At 44.9% G+C, this 21,310-nt stretch overlaps 1 protein-coding gene across 1 annotated transcript in view; it reads right to left on the minus strand.

Moving 5' to 3' along the window:
• Positions 1 to 21,310, minus strand: part of slc5a5 (solute carrier family 5 member 5) — a 52,283-nt gene that overhangs the window by 6,638 nt on the left and 24,335 nt on the right. Inside the window, exons 8-14 of the mRNA XM_083648092.1 lie at positions 5,820 to 5,949; positions 5,586 to 5,674; positions 4,846 to 4,958; positions 4,399 to 4,469; positions 3,709 to 3,795; positions 2,350 to 2,540; positions 955 to 1,052 (exon numbers count right to left, since the gene is read on the minus strand). Of these exons, the coding sequence (XP_083504218.1) occupies positions 955 to 1,052; positions 2,350 to 2,540; positions 3,709 to 3,795; positions 4,399 to 4,469; positions 4,846 to 4,958; positions 5,586 to 5,674; positions 5,820 to 5,949 (779 nt within the window). The remainder of the gene's footprint in view (positions 1 to 954; positions 1,053 to 2,349; positions 2,541 to 3,708; positions 3,796 to 4,398; positions 4,470 to 4,845; positions 4,959 to 5,585; positions 5,675 to 5,819; positions 5,950 to 21,310) is intronic.

The following is a 21,310-nucleotide window of genomic DNA, read 5'->3' on the forward strand; positions in this document are numbered from 1 at the left end:
GCTATACACTACAGCAGGGGTTCCCAAACTTAAGGATGCCGCAGCCCACTTTGAAATCTGAAAATCTTCTGGGGCCCACCCAACCCTTTAATCACAACTCTGATCAATACACGAGACTAAGATGATGTATTTCCCTATATGTTTTTTAGATGATATATTTTTTATTTCATTAAAAGAGCATGTGAACTTGGACATAAGGGAAATTAAGAATCCATCCACATACAAAAACATTTCGGCAAAATACCCCAAATCAGATTGCCAACATTTTCTCCCCCCTCACTCATCAGAAGTTTTGCATGCATAACACATTTGTTGAGACAAAATGTGATGAGCAACAACAGAAGAAATCAGTCCACAAGTTATTAATGCTAGGCTGTGAAAAATGCTACCTTATCTGTAAAGGGGACACTTCTGGTACCCATTGAACCACATTTCATTCAGATAAAGTGAGCTGAGAGGTCAAGGGACCCCCTTAAAATAGTTTTCCCTCGCCCAAATTTAACCTGCGTTTGGAGCATTATTTAGCCCCCTTGTCCACAAGCTAGCATAATATGCTAATAATTATAATATTATTATATTATTATGCTTGGTACCAATGGATGCCTTAGGTCTTCTAGTTTCTTCTGATAACAGGATCTCCACTGTAGCTTTCAAAATCACCCTGCTAACAGCCATTTGATTGCCGGTGAAAATCGGGAGTGTTGGCAGACTACTCGCGGCCCACCTGCAGTACCTCCACGGCCCACTACAGGATTAGGGATTCTAGAGCAGGTACATAGACGTCTGTTCAGATGTGCGTTTACTGCAGTGGTTGAATCCCTGATGCTGTCTGCCTGGGCTGGGCTAGCAGCTAAATGCTAACTATGCTGAATGGGGAGAATGGGAGGATTTCCCCCATGCTGACCCATTGACCACGCCTCTATGATGAGACACCGCCTGAATGTATGTTCTTACCTGTTGCATAGCTGACTATCAGCCCGACCAGCATGACCGAAATGGTCGCCACTGCACCAAAGTAGAGGTAGGACATGGAGTAGAAGTTGTGCATGACCCTAGTTTTGGAAGAGGCGAGATACAAGATAAAGGTTAATAACTTCACTAAACTGCACTACACATCTCTAAATTAAATTAAATTGAATAAAAAATAAAATAATAATAAAAAATAAAAATAAAATAAAAATAAATAATAATATTGATACATTTTTAAATAATTCATGTAACTTATAAAGTGCTTTTCAATGACCCAAAGACACTGACAATATGAGTAGACAAAAAACAAACAAGAGGAACAAAAAAGAAATGAGCGACAGGGAACAGACGGAAACATATAGCCTAGACGAGCACCGCAGGAGTGAGTCCAGAAGTAGCATTTTGGAGCTTCCGGGGGAAAAGTGAATGGGGTTTTATAATGGGGATTTCACTTAAATTAATAAAATAAGGTCTGTGGTTAACAAAAGTTTATGGGAGTGGTAATTTGTGTTTAGCAGGATAATCTTCACAAACGTGAATCACTTTTATGACACCTAAATGTGTTTTTTTAAACGCGATTTTCAGAAAACGCCTCAAAAGGCTTCAAAGTGATTCACGTTCTAAAACCCCATTCACTTTTCCCCTTAAGCTCCAACATGTCTGGGACTTCCGCCTTCCAACTACAAAAATGTGCCATCCCTGCGGTACTCTATAGCGAAAGTAAGCAGGGACACATAGAAGGAGGGGGGATGGGAGGGAGAGGGGCCGGGCAGCCAAAAGGGAAGATGAGAGAGGGAGCAGGGAGGATCGGTAGATGTGGTTATGGGTAGGGGGGTGTATGCCTGTGAGAACAGGTAGGCTTTTGGGCAGGATTTGAAAATGGTGAGTGAGGGTGAGTCTCGGATGACCCCGGGGGAGGGAGTTCCAGAGACAGGGGAGCTGCTCTGGAGAAGGCTCGATCGCCAAAGCTGCGGAGTTTGGAACAGTGGATGAGGAGCGGAGGGGTCGGGAGGGTCGATGGGGGAGGAGGTCAGTCAGGTAAGGAGGCGCCAGTTCATGGAGGGCTTTGAAAGTGAGGAGGGCTAATTCGAAATGGAGAGGTTCGAGGGGCGGTTAGGGGGAGTTAGTAATCTAGCTTTCTACCCGATTATTCCATTGATTAATCGAGCAATCGGATAAGAATTATGAATATTAAGTTTCCGATCTGACTCACAAAATTTGCATATCATAATTGGCCTTGGCTGAGGTCTGCGCTCTCCAGGTTCACTTTGAGTATTATTTTTATTACATTAAAGATCTCCTTCTTTATGAACCAAACTAAACCACAGGAAGAAAGTAGATAGTCTGTCAGTCCCAGGCAGCCATGTTGAACCCACTGACCCGTGGCTGTCTGGGTGAAGCAGTACAGAGATGACGTCCAGGCTGCTGTTCAGAGTGGTGTTGCTGGGTTCACAGCCCCCCGACCAGCTGGGCAGGACACCCATCGTCTCCTCACTAGGCGGGTGGAGAGTGGAACCGATGGCCAGCCACACGGAGATGCAGAAACCCACTGCCACTCCAGCGAAAACCCCCTGGAGGACAGGGAGGGAGGAGGGCAGAGTTTTGTTCATGTGGTTAGGGACACACTTTAATGTAAACAATCTTGATTTTAGTTGTATCTCTGTTTTCTAGCGGTGTGTGTGCATCTCTTCTATTGCTATTATTCATTCTTTTAAATTCCGTTTCATTCAATTTATTCAGTTTTATTTACTTAACTAGCAACCTCGCAATTAATATAGGTGTGCCCATTAGTGAAGGTATGCTCACAGTACGGCAAAGATTATAAGAGTAAAGTCGTGATAGTCAGACGTCGAGAACATAGGAAAGTAGTTTTTTCCTGCGTTTCACTTGTGCGATATTCCTCTCATGACATGCAAGGAAATAAAATACCTTGGCCATTCTTTCCACTTTTGATGACTACAAAGATATTTAGAGACAGTGTTGTAAAATATAATGCTCAGGCCAATATGTATGTAGCCCTTTTCAGTTCGCTGGTACATTCACGTCATACAGTATGACCTGAATTCAGCGTCCTTTCCCAGACAAGCAGCCAGGGGTTCACAATTAACTCTAAAAACTCTAAAAACGTGTCGACCGGGGCCTGTGCCTGCAGGCTTGAACTGCTGTTTAGAAAGAATCAACCAGTTTATGAAAAATAATTAAAAATGTTTATCAGCCTCGCTGACTTTCAATACCCTAGCGCGCAATGCAAGACTGCAATGCAAGACTGCAATGCAAGACTGCAATGCAAGACTGTCTGGTAACTGTGGGTGAGTTTGAACTTTCGGTGCGACACTTGTAACGTCCATCTTGGATGACATCTTTGTGGCTTGAGAGTTAATTGTGAACCCGAGCTGCTTTTCTGGGAAAGGACGCTGGATTCAGGTCGTATGACGTGAAGGTACCAGCGAACTGAAAAGGGCTAACAAATATGTTGCTTTGCAAGTTTAGTATTTGTTCTGTCAATGTAAAATGTTCGTTAGAGCTTTCTGCACACCTCTGTATACAGCTCATCTCTGGTGTATCAACTGATGAACTGTTTTTTTTATTGTATGTTTTATGTCTTGTATTCTGTCTTTTTATATGGCATGGACTCTCTTGTGAATTTAATTGAATTCTGTCTAGGCCTATGTCTGTGCATTTGTGCAATAAGTGCATCAACAAACTTCCTACAGTAAACTATAGAACCAAGCCACTCACCGGCCTGTTGGTCGCTGGGACAAACATCCCCAAAATGAAAGCTCCCAGTATCGGACCGCTGACCACACCCATGACCGTGAATGATCCCTAGAGAGAGGAGAGAGAGAGAGAGAGAGAGAGAGAGAGAGAGAGAGAGAGAGAGAGAGAGAGAGAGAGAGGTAACCAAATGCATCATTGAGCTAAGCTTCATTTAAACTGATTATAGAAAGTATGTCAAGGAGAATATCACAATCCAGTATGAACTCAGAGGCCAGGACAGGAACAGACTAACAAAACGTTGCCTCCCAAAACACTGATTCAAAACATTTCTTGGGGGCGGACCTGATCTGGAGGTGATAATTATCTGATTGGTTGAGTCAAACTTTGTGGTGTGCTCAAGTCCAATTCTTTGGCTCCGAAAAAGGCGATGATGGGGCGACGTACAGTCACAGTCTGCCTTTGTTGTCGCTAGCCTTTGGAGTGGGCTTGATGTGTTCCAGACTTAGCACAACCTGTAGTTGTCCTCCATAGCTGCTACCTGCATTCTGTTAAATCTCTCTGATATAATTTGTTCCTATATCAGTTCCAAAGCTCAAAGATAGGCAGCTGTTTTGTTCTGAGTGTGTGGCATTCGATGTGTTTTAGGTCACTTTTCCTTTGGTTGTGAGAGGTTTCAGAATAGATATACATACAGTACAATGTCTACTGTACCTGGAGAACTCCCCAGTCCAGCATGGAGGAGAGAGCAGCCACTGTGATACAGCAGATCCCATAGAGGAGTGCTGAAAACAAGATAAAATAGCAATAATGAAATGTAATGACGGACGGTTCATGAGGTCAGTTCTTGGACCCAAGCATGAGTCAAAATGGTCCAAATGTAAATCAACTTGTTTAAAGACTTGTCTTGAAATCATGCGACATTATTGATACGCTGGAATGAATCTGCTTGATTCCAAGAGATTGTCATTTGGTTGGAAAACGGATGATCGTTCAATTCCATTTAGTTGTTCCGGTGTCAGCTAGGCCCTCATTAATGCTAGTGGTTACACCTGCTTTACCTCCTGCTCTACCACCTCAGTTACTGTGAAAAGGGCCTATACAAGCGCAAATAACTTGTTAAAGTGTATATTTCAGTGAGTAAACCTGCTTTGAACCTACACAGTCCTTTGGAAATGTGAAGGAGTTTCCTCTGGGGCATGTGGAGCAGGTGGGGCTTCAGTAGGTCCTCCATGGTCACCGCCGCCATGGCGTTGATACTGGTGGAGGCCGTGCTGTGAAGAGACACTTGGTCACAGTAACGCCGCCTCAGCAGCTCATATCAGTCACTGGCTACATTTACTTACATCCAGTAACGTGGCTATTGCCCACTGAAACAAAATGGGTCGAATGGCATTCAGATATGAATTACTGAAAGTGTCTGTCTACTATCTTGCAACCTCGTTATGTATTATGGGCATGTTGTTTTGTTATTGTAACAACGTACAGTTTCAATCAGCAAACCGTATTTCACTGAATGAATGCAAATAAAATGTAAAATTAGGACTTACATATTTTTAAGTATAGATTGAAAATGAGTTTTGCAGGTATTTTGAGATTTTTTTGATTGATTTGTTTATTTTATTTATTTGTTCGTGTGACAATAAAAGACGGGCTTGTCCGTTACGAGAGTTTTTATTTGCATTATCCATAGTGCATATAGTACATCGTGGTGAATAATTATTTTCATAAAACAAAAGGGAAAGTATTATCTTTTATGGTTTTGGTGGAATGCCACTGTAGAAAATTGAATGTTGTGGAATGTTTAAAGCCATTTTTCTCCCATTTTACTTTTAGACACATAAGGGATACGAGTATGAAAATACTCTACTAATACTACAATTCATACGACGATTCAATACCTTAGTGTCCCACTGTATGCACAGGCAAGGAAGAGACCTGGAAAGCCTGGGTGGTCTTTGAAAATGTCCAGCACAAAGTATGGCATGTACTTCATGAGATGAGAGGGGAGGAACAGGTGAAACAGCATGAGAGGAGAGCAGTTACTGCTTTATCTGTATTCACTTTGTGAGGTGTATGCTGTGCTATCAATGTTCACATATGGATTGTTAGCCCTGTCTGGACAGTTTGAGTACCTGATCAGGAGCAGAAATTCTTCCAGAATGCAGCGGGTCACAGTTGATGTAGTAAGCAAACATGACGATGCCGCAGATTACAGCGCTGCCCACAATGAGGTACAGACCCACCAGGTTCACAAACAGCGCCCTGCAGGCAACAGCAAACAGTGTTACAAGTAGTTTACAACTCTGCTCATGATATGTTCAGGGCAAATGACCGGCGGGGACCGTGCCAGAAAAATGTTGACAGCTACCTTTGCTACAGGCGATATCCTGCAAAGCTAAGGTCATCTGCTAGAGGCGCTATCCTGCAAATATAAGGTTATGGTCCCCTGTAGGCTGTATTCACACAGAACTTGGTTCCTGCTGCTCCACATTCCTGTAATATTCTACAAGGGACCCTTAAAATAGTCTCCCATCTCTTGGTCAGTTCAACACCATGATTAGAGAGCATTGTGTATCTTTTCGTACCCGCTCGGATTGATTTTGTTATGATAATTGTCTGGTGTGATTTTGTTGTGTATTCATTAACGTATTGTTTCTATATTGTATGTTTGTGCACTCGGCTCCACTGAAAACGGGGGTTTCCCTCAGTGGGCTCCGAGTTGAAATAAAGGCTCGAAATGGAATTGAAAAAGATGGCCGAGTTGCTGTTGATGACGTCCCATTCCCATTTCTGATTGTATTTTGAACATTGCCTTGAGGGTTGAACACACACATCCCACTTCCTGTCCAAACACTCCGAGGAGGGGAGAATTTCGAGGAATACTGGCCTGGCAAACTATACTGATTATGTGAACTCACATTCTGTTTATTTATGCGGATCCGTCTGGCCTCCGGCCTGCCCCCAGCGATTTCCAGAAATTACAAAGAGTAGTTGACAACGTAACCGGCCAATCAGGGACGCCACTGGAAAAACAGTATGGCTCCCGAAGCAACAGGCAGTAACATTCACGTTATTAGTGGCCGGGCAGTTCCTCCTCTGATCGTTAAGGGCGCCTGTTCAGAGGGAGGGGAACTGGTTGGAATAGCGTGAACCTCCCACGTGCTATGTCCTACCGGTTAAGCTTCCTCTGTCAGGTGAAAAGAAGCGGCTGGCTGACTGCCCATGTCTCGGAGGAAGCATGGAGCCAGTCTCGGCTCTCCCCAGATCGGCAGAGGATGGAGTAGCAACCAGGATTGAGAAATCAAATGAGCACTAATGGGGGATAAAATGGGATAAAAACAATCGGGGGAAAAAAAAGAAAAAAAAAAAAAAGAAAAAAAAAAAGTGGCCGGGCCAGCGAAGCGGCAGGGCCACATTGTATTTGCCTGTATTATTTTTCTTCTCCCGGGAAGTTCAACTTCCCATGGATGAAAACTAACCAAACTTTGCACGAAGGTCCAGTCCCATGCCAAACGTCTTTGACACAAATTTGGGGCCAATAGTCCTAACGGTGGCACTACAGCGACCGTCTAAAGTTTAAAACTCATAAAAAATCAGGCATACGTGCTACGGCTTTGCAACTTTCACCGAAATGTGCGCCCAAATGAGGAGAAACTTATATACAATGCAACCTATGGCCAATTATGAAGTCTAAAGACCGCAAAACTGCAAAAACTGTAAAACTAATTAAACCCTACTCCTCCCACATTTTTTCTTCAAACGACACCAAACTTAAGCATCTGCATCGTTAGACTGTCCTACACAAAAGTATCGAAACAGATTTTCGATCGGTCAAAAATTGAGCCCACAGTGCATCAAAACATTGAATTCTGGCCCCGTGTATAGCCTAATTGCCTTAATTACCTATGGCAATTAGGTTGTATTTGTGATGTCATCAGTCAGTCAAGCAATTGTGATGCCATCACTGATGTCACTCGAGCATTTGTGATGTCATAATAGCTCAAAGTAGAGGTCTTCACGGGTCCAAAATCACGGACCCGGACCCTAATGGACCCGGGGAATTTGTGCCCGAACCCGTAATGGACCCGTCTATTATTAAACATCTGAGACCCGGCCCCGTACAGATCCGAGAAATACCGAGGCAGAGACTAGTGGTGTCGACGTCAAAGTTGCTTGTTAACTGCTACAAGTTGTATATCAAATTAAACTTTGTGCATCTTAACGTTATAGCATTCTCACCTGGTTGATGCTGCCTAACGCTAGTTAGATAGTACAGTGGCAGTCTCTCTATGCTACCGCCGTTCCTTCGCCCAAAAACACACACAACAGCGCTAGAAACAATCATACATTTTGTGACTTGTGTACTCACCATGCGATCATCGAATAATAATCCAAAAGTACGGGAAACAGTCATCTTCAATCAAATCCATAGCGAGAGGAGCCAGCAAGAGGGTTACCTCTCTGGAACAAAAATCACTTCCTCGTTTGCCTGAGGCGCATGTGTGCGCATGTGTACGCATGTGGTGGTCACATGCGCCTCATGTAAACGAGGAAGTAATTTTCATTGCAGATGGGAACGCTCTTTGCTAGTTATTTTCTCTATGGATTTACTTGCAGTTTGTGACAACAAGATTCAAGATTTTTTTTTATTGTCACTCCATGGTACAAGTACCACGTGTGAAATTCTTGTGCAGTGGACTCCGTTTACGACATAGTACAAATAGGCAACAGCAATAAGTAATAGGCAATAAGAAATAGGCATCAATAAGCAATAAGACAGCAATAAGGCAATAAGAAATAGGCATCTTATAAGCAATAAGACAAGTCGGTGGCTTATACGACAGTGGCATATTCATTGCACATAGGTGCACATGTCATGTGCATACGTTAGACGTGTTCAGACATTCCAAATTCGACGTTTTATACATACATGTGCAAATAGCATGTACCTTATTAAACATACACTTAAATTTACAATTAAACGTTAGGCACCTTATTAAACATACACTTAAATTTACAATTAAACGTTAGGCATCCGTAATAGTAGCAGCTGCAGTACGGTACTGCGGTACGACTACTGCACTATTTGTGCATATTTAGGAGTCTCGTGGCCTGCGGGAAGAAACTGTTCCTCAAGCGATTTGTGCGTGTTTTTGGAACCCTGTATCTCCTCCCTGAGGGTAGCCGGGAGAACAGGCTGTTGTGGGGATGGTTTGTGTCTTTGATGATCTTCAGGGACCTCCTGAGGCACCGCTGGTTATACAGTTCGTGCAGTTCTGGCAACTCGTCTCCTGTTACGTGCTGGGCCGCGCGCCTCACCCTCCGTAGCGCCCTGCGGTCCATGGTGGTACAGTTCCCGTACCAGGCGGTGAAGCAGCCAGTCAGCAGGCTTTCAATGGTGCCTCTGTAGAAGTCCCTGAGGATTTCTTTCCTTAGCCCAAACTTCTTCAGGCGCCTGAGTCCGTGTATTCGCTGTTGGGCCTTTTTGACAACAGTGGCGGTGTGGCCGGCCCAGGTCAGGTCCTGGTGGATGTTGACTCCCAGGTACTTGAAGCTGTCCACCCTTTCCACCACTGTGCCGTTGATGGTGATTGGGGGGTGTGTGCCCCCCCCTCTCCTGTAGTCCACAATGATCTCCTTGGTCTTGGAGACGTTCAGAGAGAGGTGGTTGTCCTGGCACCATTGTTCCAGGACCCTCACCTCCTCTCTGTAGGCCGTCTCGTCGCCCCCCGAGATCAGCCCCACGACTGCTGTGTCGTCTGCAAACTTCACGATGGTGTTTGAAGTTTGAGTCGCCACGCAGTCGTGGGTGTAGAGGTCGTACCAGAAGGGGCTGGAGACGCACCCCTGGGGTGCTCCTATGCTGATGGTCAGCGGGGAGGAGGTGAGGTTGCCCACCCTCACCACCTGGCGGCGGTCTGTCAGGAAGTCCAGGATCCAGTCGCACATCGCTGTGTTTAGTCCCAGGTCCCTGAGTTTGCTTACCAGCCTGGAGGGTACTATGGTGTTGAATGCTGAGCTGTAGTCCACGAACAGCATTCTCACATAGGTGTCCTTCCCCTCCAGGTGGGACAGGGCGGTGTGGAGCACGTGTGCCACTGCATCCGCTGTGCTCCTGTTGGGGCGGTATGCAAACTGCAGCGGGTCGTGGTCCGGGGGGAGTGTGGGACGGATCTTTGATATGACCAGCTTTTCAAGGCACTTGCTGGCTATTGGTGTGAGGGCTATAGGGCGCCAGTCATTGAGGCTGGTCACTTTTTTCTGTTTGGGAATGGGGATGATTGTTGCTGCCTTGAAGCAGGAGGGAACTCGTCGGAGGGAGAGGGACTGGTTGAAGATGTCTGTGTACACGGCTGCCAGCTGGTGGGCGCAGGCCTTGAGGACCCGCCCAGGGATGCCGTCCGGGCCGGCCGCCTTGCGTGGGTTGATACGCAGGAACGACCGGCACACTTCATCCTCAGTGATGGTGAAGCCTCACGTGTGCTGTTTTGATGCGTTTCTCTCGTGATCAACGCTGATCGCCGGGTTCACTCGGGTCTTATGGGCAGTGTTGGGCAAGTTACTGAAAATTGGTAATTAGTTACAGTTACTAGTTACTTCTCTCAAAAGGTAATTTAATTACTTTAAAGTTACCAGTTACTTCAAAGTAATTAGTTACTAGGGAAAGTAACTTTTGCGTTACTTTTAAAAGTCTGCTTTGATTGTCTTATTAATGCACACATTATGTTAGTGTTGCTGTGCCACAGTGTGGCATTGAACCTTCACTTATTAGGGAGGCTTATAGCCTATCAAGGTCATTAGCCTCTGGGGCTCTGGCTGCAGCTGGACTAGGACTAGGTCTGAGCATCAGAAACTGGGTAATCCTCTGAAGTTGTGCGTTATTTTCATGTCCTAAAGTAACTAGTAACTAGCCCAGTTACTATTTTAGTAACTGTAACTGAGTTACTGAATTTGAAAAAGTAATTAGTTAGATTACTAGTTACTGAAAAAAGTAGTTAAGTTACAGTCCAACACTGCTTATTGGACCCGGCATTTCACTGTCAGAGCCCCGAGACCCGTGACAATCGCTACCGGAACCGACCCAGACCCGGAGGCACTTCTTTTGAATGGACCCAGACCCGGCCGGGTCCGGGTCGGAACCTCGGATATTCGGGGGGTCGGGCATACCCGAAGACCTCTAGCTCAAAGCCTTGATACAACCGAAAGCCTATGGCTGCTTAGTCTCCACATAAAACACAATGATAAAAGAGATAGTAATTATTAGACTTATTCAGGGATGCAAAGTCATGGATAGTTAAAAAGGTGACAGATACCAGGGCAGACACAAAATCATTCACTTAAGTGCCCTATTTTGGGATGAAAAATGTGACTCACTGTTACCTAAAGGTGACTAGTTTGCATCCCTGCTTATCCTCTTATTCTTATTCGCTTCAGGTTCTATTATTTTAGTACGGCGATGTTCTCTTTGCAAATGAGGCAGGCGGCATTCCCTTTGAATTCGACAAAAAAATGATCACTCTCCCACTTCTCCTGAAACTGTCTGTGCTCGTCATCAACCTTTCTTTTGTCTTTTTACAGCGACATGTTCACTTCTCAACAAAAGACAACATTTTAGCTGCAAAATGTTTTTCTTTTCACTTGGGTGAACCGATTCACCTGCTAATGAGGTGGATTTGACATGCAGTGATGATCCCGCTGGCCTGGAGTGTGAAGCCATGTTGCCAGATACTGCTGACGGTTTCCAGCACAAAGAGTTCAAAACCCGCCAAAATGCACACAAAACCGCCCAAGGAACTGCACATTTATGGAAATGTATCTGGCAACCCTGCGCTCGTCTGCATGAAGACAGCGCCTCGTCCACGCGCCTCGGGAGTGCGCTTTGTGTTTTACAACGAGCGAAGGTGCGGGCCTGATTTCACTATAACTTGATATCAAGTGGCGGGCCGTATGAAATCGCTTTAGGGCACGTGTCTGGCCCGGGGGCAGTGGGTTTGAGACACCTGGCATAAACCATTGCGGGATTACTCTCCCTTTATAAATTGAAAATATGCGGGAATTTCCAAAAAGATGCAATCCCGCGCCAAATTTTAAGCCCTGCCAGTGGTTGTTGATGTTATTGATGCATCTCACAAGCTCTATTGCAGGACTAAGGTTATATGTATGTATGTAGCCTACGGCAGCATAGGAATGGTAGGATTGTGACCAAGGTGGAGATGAAGAAAGAGACAGAGAGAACAAACAGGGCAGGTCAAAGTTCACATGAGAAGAATTATTATGGAATCTGACAGAACCAGTGGTGTGATGTCACAGTAGCAATTAAATGAATGTTGTGCGATGGCTGGTATTGTTTTCAACGTGTGTGTGTGTGTGTGTGTGTGTGTGTGTGTGTGTGTGTGTGTGTGTGTGTGTGTGTGTGTGTTCAGGTCAACATTAAAAAAAAACGAGGTCATGTCCCAACTCACTACCCCAACCTCCACACCCCCCAGCTTTCATATAAATGGCATTCCACTTAACACAGTGGATCACTTCACCTACCTTGGCTCCACTTTGTCCTCATGCTGCTCCCTTGACACTGGACTGCACACCCGTATCAATAAAGCCTCATCATCCTTTGGACGCCTACGCAGCAGAGTTTTCGAAAACCGTAACCTGAAGGTCAGCACCAAGATTGCCGTTTACAACGCAGTATGTCTCTCCACTCTCCTCTATAGGGCAGAGTCATGGACCCCATACAGCCGGCACATCACTAACCTGGAGGCCTTCCACATCCGCTGCCTACAGAAGATCCTCGGCTTGTCCTGGGAAGATCGAGTCCCCCACACAGACATCCTCAAGAACACCGGTTCAATCTGCATGGAAGCAGCTGTGGCCAAAAAACATCTTCGCTGGATTGGACACACCATTCGTATGCCTGACCACCGCCTGCCCCGCCAAGTCCTCTACGGCCAACTGAGTGACGCAAAGCGCTCTGCTGGAGGGCAAAAGCGGCGCTTTAAGGACTACACCAGGGACCTCCTAAAGCGAGCAAACATCAACACCATGCAGCTTGAAACTCTGGCACTCGATAGATCAGCCTGGCAGGCTACCTGTGCCACTGCAGTCTCACAAATACACCAAACCAACCAAGACCGACGATCCGAGAGACGCATTCAGCGACACCAGCGGGTGGCTGGTACCCCCCTGACATCTGGGTTCCCTTGCTTCATCTGCGGACGGGTGTGCGGCTCAAGGATCGGACTCAGCGCCCACGAGAAGTGGCAACAGCGACAGCGTCGCTGAACCCCCCCCCCCCTCCCCTTCCGAGCAAGCGTCATCATCGAACACGATGGACAGCTAAGATGGTGTGTGTGTGTGTGTGTGTGTGTGTGTGTGTGTGTGTGTCTGTGTGTGTCTGTGTGTGTCTGTGTCTTTCCTCAAGGCAAAATGTCGCCTCGACACCTATTGTCACGGGAGAAGGACCACAGGCACATTATTAACCTCACGCCCTCTGAGAGAGCCTGGTATGCGTTACTGAGGCAGGGAGACAGAAGAAGACCCACCCCCGTCTTCCGGTGGCCTGTGCTGCTGCTGTGCTAACTGGTAAATAAGCAGCTCACTGAATTTTGGAAAGCTCATAATATCCTGTCTGATGTTCAGTCTAGTTTCCGTTCTGGTTTTGGTTGTGTAACTGAAACTCATAAAGTGATCAATGACATATCTTCTGCCCTCGACCGTAAACAACACTGTGCGGCCATCTTCATTGATTTAGCTAAGCGTTTGATAACAGTTGACCACTCCATCCTTGTGGACAGGCTTAGCAGCGTCGGGGTCTCTGGTCCCTCCCTGGCATGGTTTTCAAACTACCTCACCGATAGGGTGCAATGTGTCAGCTCTGATCAACTCCTGTCGCAGCCCCTCCCTGTCTCCAAGGGTGTGCCTCAGGGCTCAATATTAGGTCCAACTTTGTTCTCGGTGTATATAAATGATTTAGCTATCTCTGTTGGTGACTCACTCATTCACCTTTATGCCGATGACACCATTCTGTACGCCTCTGGCCCTACCCCAGATGCTGTAGTCATGCTTCTCCAGTCTAGTTTCAACAGCACGCAACAGGGTTTCTCCTCCCTACGCCTCATGTTAAACACCTCTAAGACCAAGGTCATGTGGTTCAGTAAAAAGGGCTCTGTGCACATGTCACCTCCTCTGATCAGTACCCTCAATGGAAGGACCCTAGAGCAGGTCTCTGAATATAAATACCTGGGCATATGGCTGGACAACACTGTCATTTTCTCATCATATTAACAAGTTGCAAGCCAAGGTCAAATCAAAAATGGTCTTTCTCTATCGAATGTGCTCCTCTTTCACTCTCTCTGCTAGACTCACCCTGGTTAAAATGACAGCTCTTCCCATGTTAGACTATGGTGACACTATTTTCCGATCTGCCTGCAAAACTACTCTGCAAAAGCTAGATGTTATCTATCACTCTGCCATCCATTTCGCTACAAATGCCCCTTTCAGAACTCACCACTGCACTTTATATTCCTCTGTAAACTGGCCATCCCTACACACCCGTCGCGAAATACACGGGTTCATGCTAATTTACAAAACTCTCCTTGGTCTGTCACCCCCCTACCTGTGTAGTTTGTTGCAAATTGCACGTGCTGCGTACAACACCCGTTCTGCTAACCTCATCCTGCTGAAAATCCCCAAAACTCATTCTGTAATTGGTCATTTGTCATTCCATTCTGCCGTGCCCACAGACTGGAATGGCTTACAAAAAACACTAAAACTGGACAATTTCATCTCCAAGTCAGGTTTCAAGGACTTTATCATGGACATATTCACTGACACCTGCAAGTGCTTCCTGGACTAACTCTTATCCCCTGCCTGTCTGCTCCGACTGTTTTTGTTTTATTTGCTTTGTCTGTCTGCTATGTTTTTAACTGTGTTTTAACTGTGTTTTAATTTGTTCTAAGTAACTTGGTATTTATTTTATCCCCTACCGCCTATCCCTCAAAAGGCTGTGCCTTCTGCCAGGTCGCCATTGTAAAGAACAATTTGTTCTTAATGACTTACCTGGTTAAATAAAGGTTAAATAAATAAAATAAAATAAAAAGATCTCAGTCTTTCCTTTGTTCATTTGTAGAAGGTTTTCAGAAAACCAGTCAGGGCTTAAAATTCACTTTGCAACTTGGGGGGAATTCCCCCCTTATTTTCTTCAGATAGGGGGGATTTATAGACGTTGGGGGGGATTTTTTCAGCCGATACGATAACCGGTAAATATCTGCTTCTCCTGTCTGATAACAGATACAATAACTAATGATAATTTCACATTTTTGTCTTTACTTAACCTGTAGTTTAGGCACATCTGGGGTATTATAATATGATATGAGTGTTTTAGTAAAGTGTATCACTCAATTCAAAAAAATAAAGGCTTTAATACAACCGAAAGCCTATGGCTGCTTACAGTAGTCTCCCGGTAAAACACAATGACAAAAGACATAGTAATTAGACTCTTATTCAGGGATGCAAAGTCATGGATAGTTAAAAAGGTGACAGATACCAGGGCAGACACAAAATCATTCACTTAATTAAGTGCCCTATTTTGGGATGAAAAATGTGACTCACTGTTACCTAAAGGTGACTAGTTTGCATCCCTGCTTATCCTCTTAATCTTATTTGCTTCAGGTTCTATTATTTTAGTACGGCGATGTTCTCTTTGCAAATGAGGCAGGCGGCATTCCCTTTGAATTCGACAAAAAAATAATCACTCTCCCACTTCTCCTGAAACTGTCTGTGCTCGTCATCAGCCTTTCTTTTGCCTTTTGACAGCGACATGTTCACTTCTCAACAAAAGACAACATTTTAGCCGCAAAATGTTTTTCTTTTCACTTGGGTGAACCGATTCACCTGCTAATGAGGTGGATTTGACATGCAGTGATGATCCCGCTGGTCTGGAGTGTGAAGCCATGTTGCCAGATACTGCTGACGGTTTCCAGCACAAAGAGTTCAAAACCCGCCAAAATGCACACAAAACCGCCCAAGGAACTGCACATTTATGGAAATGTATCTGGCAACCCTGCACTCGTCTGCATGAAGACAGCGCCTCGTCCACACGCCTCGGGAGCGCGCTCTGTGTTTTACAACGAGCGGAGGTGCGGGCCTGATTTCACTATAACTTCATATCAAGTGGCGGGCCGTATGAAATCGCTTTAGGGCACGTGTCTGGCCCGCGGGCAGTGGGTTTGAGACCCCTGGCATAAACCATTGCGGGATTACTCTCCCTTTATAAATTGAAAATATGCGGGAATTTCCAAAAAGATGCAATCCCGCGCCAAATTTTAAGCCCTGCCAGTGGTTGTTGATGTTATTGATGCATCTCACAAGCTCTATTGCAGGACTAAGGTTATATGTATGTATGTAGCCTACGGCAGCATAGGAATGGTAGGATTGTGACCAAGGTGGAGATGAAGAAAGAGACAGAGAGAACAAAGTTCACATGAGAAGAATTATTATGGAATCTGACAGAACCAGTGGTGTGATGTCACAGTAGCAATTAAATGAATGTTTTGCGATGGCTGGTATTGTTTTCAACGTGTGTGTGTGTGTGTGTGTGTGTGTGTGTGTGTGTCTGTGTCTTTCCTCAAGGCAAAATGTCGCCTCGACACCTGTTGTCACGGGAGAAGGACCACAGGCACATTATTAACCTCACGCCCTCTGAGAAAGCCTGGTATGCGTTACTGAGGCAGGGAGACAGAAGAAGACCCACCCCCGTCTTCCAATGGCCTGTGCTGCTGCTGTGCTAACTGGTAAATAAGCAGCTCACTGAATTTTGGAAAGCTCATAATATTCTGTCTGATGTTCAGTCTGGTTTCCGTTCTGGTTTTGGTTGTGTAACTGCAACTCATAAAGTGATCAATGACATATCTTCTGCCCTCGATCGTAAACAACACTGTGCGGCCATCTTCATTGATTTAGCTAAGCGTTTGATAACAGTTGACCACTCCATCCTTGTGGACAGGCTTAGCAGTGTCGGGGTCTCTGGTCCCTCCCTGGCATGGTTTTCAAACTACCTCACCGATAGGGTGCAATGTGTCAGCTCTGATCAACTCCTGTCGCAGCCCCTCCCTGTCTCCAAGGGTGTGCCTCAGGGCTCAATATTAGGTCCAACTTTGTTCTCTGTGTATATAAATGATTTAGCTATCTCTGTTGGTGACTCACTCATTCACCTTTATGCCGATGACACCATTCTGTACGCCTCTGGCCCTACCCCAGATGCTGTAGTCATGCTTCTCCAGTCTAGTTTCAACAGCACGCAACAGGGTTTCTCCTCCCTACGCCTCATGTTAAACACCTCTAAGACCAAGGTCATGTGGTTCAGTAAAAAGGGCTCTGTGCACATGTCACCTCCTCAGATCAGTACCCTCAATGGAGCGACCCTAGAGCAGGTCTCTGAATATAAATACCTGGGCATATGGCTGGACAACACTGTCATTTTCTCATCATATTAACAAGTTGCAAGCCAAGGTCAAATCAAAAATGGTCTTTCTCTATCGAATGTGCTCCTCTTTCACTCTCTCTGCTAGACTCACCTGGTTAAAATGACAGTTCTTCCCATGTTAGACTATGGTGACACTATTTTCCGATCTGCCTGCAAAACTACTCTGCAAAAGCTAGATGTTATCTATCACTCTGCCATCCGTTTCGCTACAAATGCCCCTTTCAGAACTGACCACTGCACTTTATATTCCTCTGTAAACTGGCCATCCCTACACACCCGTCACAAAATACACTGGTTCATGCTAATTTACAAAACTCTCCTTGGTCTGTCACCCCCCTACCTGTGTAGTTTGTTGCAAATTGCACGTGCTGCGTACAACACCCGTTCTGCTAACCTCATCCTGCTGAAAATCCCCAAAACTCATTCTGTAATCGGTCATTTGTCATTCCATTCTGCCGTGCCCACAGACTGGAATGGCTTACAAAAAACACAAAAAATGGACAATTTCATCTCCAAGTCAGGTTTCAAGGACTTTATCATGGACATATTCACTGACACCTGCAAGTGCTTCCTGGACTAACTCTTATCCCCTGCCTGTCTGCTCCGACTGTTTTTGTTTTATTTGCTTTGTCTGTCTGCTATGTTTTTAACTGTGTTTTAACTTGTGTTTTAATTTGTTCTAAGTAACTTGGTATTTATTTTATCCCCTACCGCCTATCCCTCAAAAGGCTGTGCCTTCTGCCAGGTCGCCATTGTAAAGAACAATTTGTTCTTGATGACTTACCTGGTTAAATAAAGGTTAAATAAATAAAATAAAATAAAATAAAATAAAAATATCTCAGTCTTTCCTTTGTTCATTTGTAGAAGGTTTTCAGAAAACCAGTCAGGGCTTAAAATTCACTTTGCAACTTGGGGGGAATTCCCCCCTTATTTTCTTCAGATAGGGGGGATTTATAGACGTTGGGGGGGATTTTTTCAGCCGATACGATAACCGGTAAATATCTGCTTCTCCTGTCTGATAACAGATACAATAACTAATGATAATTTCACATTTTTGTCTTTACTTAACCTGTAGTTTAGGCACATCTGGGGTATTATAATATGATATGAGTGTTTTAGTAAAGTGTATCACTCAATACAAAAAAATAAAGGCTTTAATACAACCGAAAGCCTATGGCTGCTTACAGTAGTCTCCAGGTAAAACACAATGACAAAAGACATAGTAATTAGACTCTTATTCAGGGATGCAAAGTCATGGATAGTTAAAAAGGTGACAGATACCAGGGCAGACACAAATTCATTCACTTAAGTGCCCTATTTTGGGATGAAAAATGTGACTCACTGTTACCTAAAGGTGACTAGTTTGCATCCCTGCTTATCCTCTTAATCTTATTCGCTTCAGGTTCTATTATTTTAGTACGGCGATGTTCTCTTTGCAAATGAGGCAGGCGGCATTCCCTTTGAATTCGACAAAAAAATAATCACTCTCCCACTTCTCCTGAAACTGTCTGTGCTCGTCATCAACCTTTCTTTTGTCTTTTTACAGCAACATGTTCACTTCTCAACAAAAGACAACATTTTAGCTGTAAATGTTTTTCTTTTCACTTGGGTGAACCCAATCACCTGCTAATGAGGTGGATTTGACATGCAGTGATGATCCCGCTGGCCTGGAGTGTGAAGCCATGTTGCCAGATACTGCTGACGGTTTCCAGCACAAAGAGTTCAAAACCCGCCAAAATGCACACAAAACCGCCCAAGGAACTGCACATTTATGGAAATGTATCTGGCAACCCTGCGCTCGTCTGCATGAAGACAGCGCCTCGTCCACGCGCCTCGGGAGTGCGCTCTGTGTTTTACAACGAGCGGAGGTGCGGGCCTGATTTCACTATAACTTGATATCAAGTGGCGGGCCGTATGAAATCGCTTTAGGCCACGTGTCTGGCCCGGGGGCAGTGAGTTTGAGACACCTGGCATAAACCATTGCGGGATTACTCCCCCTTTATAAATTGAAAATATGCGGGAATTTCCAAAAAGATGCAATCCCGCGCCAAATTTTAAGCCCTGCCAGTGGTTGTTGATGTTATTGATGCATCTCACAAGCTCTATTGCAGGACTAAGGTTATATGTATGTATGTAGCCTACGGCCGCATAGGAATGGTAGGATTGTGACCAAGGTGGAGATGAAGAAAGAGACAGAGAGAACAAACAGGGCAGGTCAAAGTTCACATGAGAAGAATTATTATGGAATCTGACAGAACCAGTGGTGTGATGTCACAGTAGCAATTAAATGAATGTTTTGCGATGGCTGGTATTGTTTTCAACGTGTGTGTGTGTGTGTGTGTGTGTGTGTGTGTGTGTGTGTGTGTGTGTGTGTGTGTGTGTCTTTCCTCAAGGCAAAATGTCGCCTCGACACCTGTCACGGGAGAAGGACCACAGGCACATTATTAACCTCTGAGAGAGCCTGGTATGCGTTACTGAGGCAGGGAGACAGAAGAAGACCCACCCCCGTCTCCCGGTGGCCTGTGCTGCTGCTGTGCTAACTGGTAAATAAGCAGCTCACTGAATTTTGGAAAGCTCATAATATTCTGTCTGATGTTCAGTCTGGTTTCCGTTCTGGTTTTGGTTGTGTAACTGCAACTCATAAAGTGATCAATGACATATCTTCTGCCCTCGATCGTAAACAACACTGTGCGGCCATCTTCATTGATTTAGCTAAGCGTTTGATAACAGTTGACCACTCCATCCTTGTGGACAGGCTTAGCAGCGTCGGGGTCTCTGGTCCCTCCCTGGCATGGTTTTCAAACTACCTCACCGATAGGGTGCAATGTGTCAGCTCTGATCAACTCCTGTCGCAGCCCCTCCCTGTCTCCAAGGGTGTGCCTCAGGGCTCAATATTAGGTCCAACTTTGTTCTCTGTGTATATAAATGATTTAGCTATCTCTGTTGGTGACTCACTCATTCACCTTTATGCCGATGACACCATTCTGTACGCCTCTGGCCCTACCCCAGATGCTGTAGTCATGCTTCTCCAGTCTAGTTTCAACAGCACGCAACAGGGTTTCTCCTCCCTACGCCTCATGTTAAACACCTCTAAGACCAAGGTCATGTGGTTCAGTAAAAAGGGCTCTGTGCACATGTCACCTCCTCAGATCAGTACCCTCAATGGAGCGACCCTAGAGCAGGTCTCTGAATATAAATACCTGGGCATATGGCTGGACAACACTGTCATTTTCTCATCATATTAACAAGTTGCAAGCCAAGGTCAAATCAAAAATGGTCTTTCTCTATCGAATGTGCTCCTCTTTCACTCTCTCTGCTAGACTCACCCTGGTTAAAATGACAGTTCTTCCCATGTTAGACTATGGTGACACTATTTTCCGATCTGCCTGCAAAACTACTCTGCAAAAGCTAGATGTTATCTATCACTCTGCCATCCGTTTCGCTACAAATGCCCCTTTCAGAACTGACCACTGCACTTTATATTCCTCTGTAAACTGGCCATCCCTACACACCCGTCACAAAATACACTGGTTCATGCTAATTTACAAAACTCTCCTTGGTCTGTCACCCCCCTACCTGTGTAGTTTGTTGCAAATTGCACGTGCTGCGTACAACACCCGTTCTGCTAACCTCATCCTGCTGAAAATCCCCAAAACTCATTCTGTAATCGGTCATTTGTCATTCCATTCTGCCGTGCCCACAGACTGGAATGGCTTACAAAAAACACAAAAAATGGACAATTTCATCTCCAAGTCAGGTTTCAAGGACTTTATCATGGACATATTCACTGACACCTGCAAGTGCTTCCTGGACTAACTCTTATCCCCTGCCTGTCTGCTCCGACTGTTTTTGTTTTATTTGCTTTGTCTGTCTGCTATGTTTTTAACTGTGTTTTAACTTGTGTTTTAATTTGTTCTAAGTAACTTGGTATTTATTTTATCCCCTACCGCCTATCCCTCAAAAGGCTGTGCCTTCTGCCAGGTCGCCATTGTAAAGAACAATTTGTTCTTGATGACTTACCTGGTTAAATAAAGGTTAAATAAATAAAATAAAATAAAATAAAATAAAAATATCTCAGTCTTTCCTTTGTTCATTTGTAGAAGGTTTTCAGAAAACCAGTCAGGGCTTAAAATTCACTTTGCA

The sequence above is a fragment of the Poromitra crassiceps genome, assembly GCF_964638095.1.
Source record: "Poromitra crassiceps genome assembly, chromosome: 12".
Lineage (NCBI taxonomy): Eukaryota > Metazoa > Chordata > Actinopteri > Beryciformes > Melamphaidae > Poromitra > Poromitra crassiceps.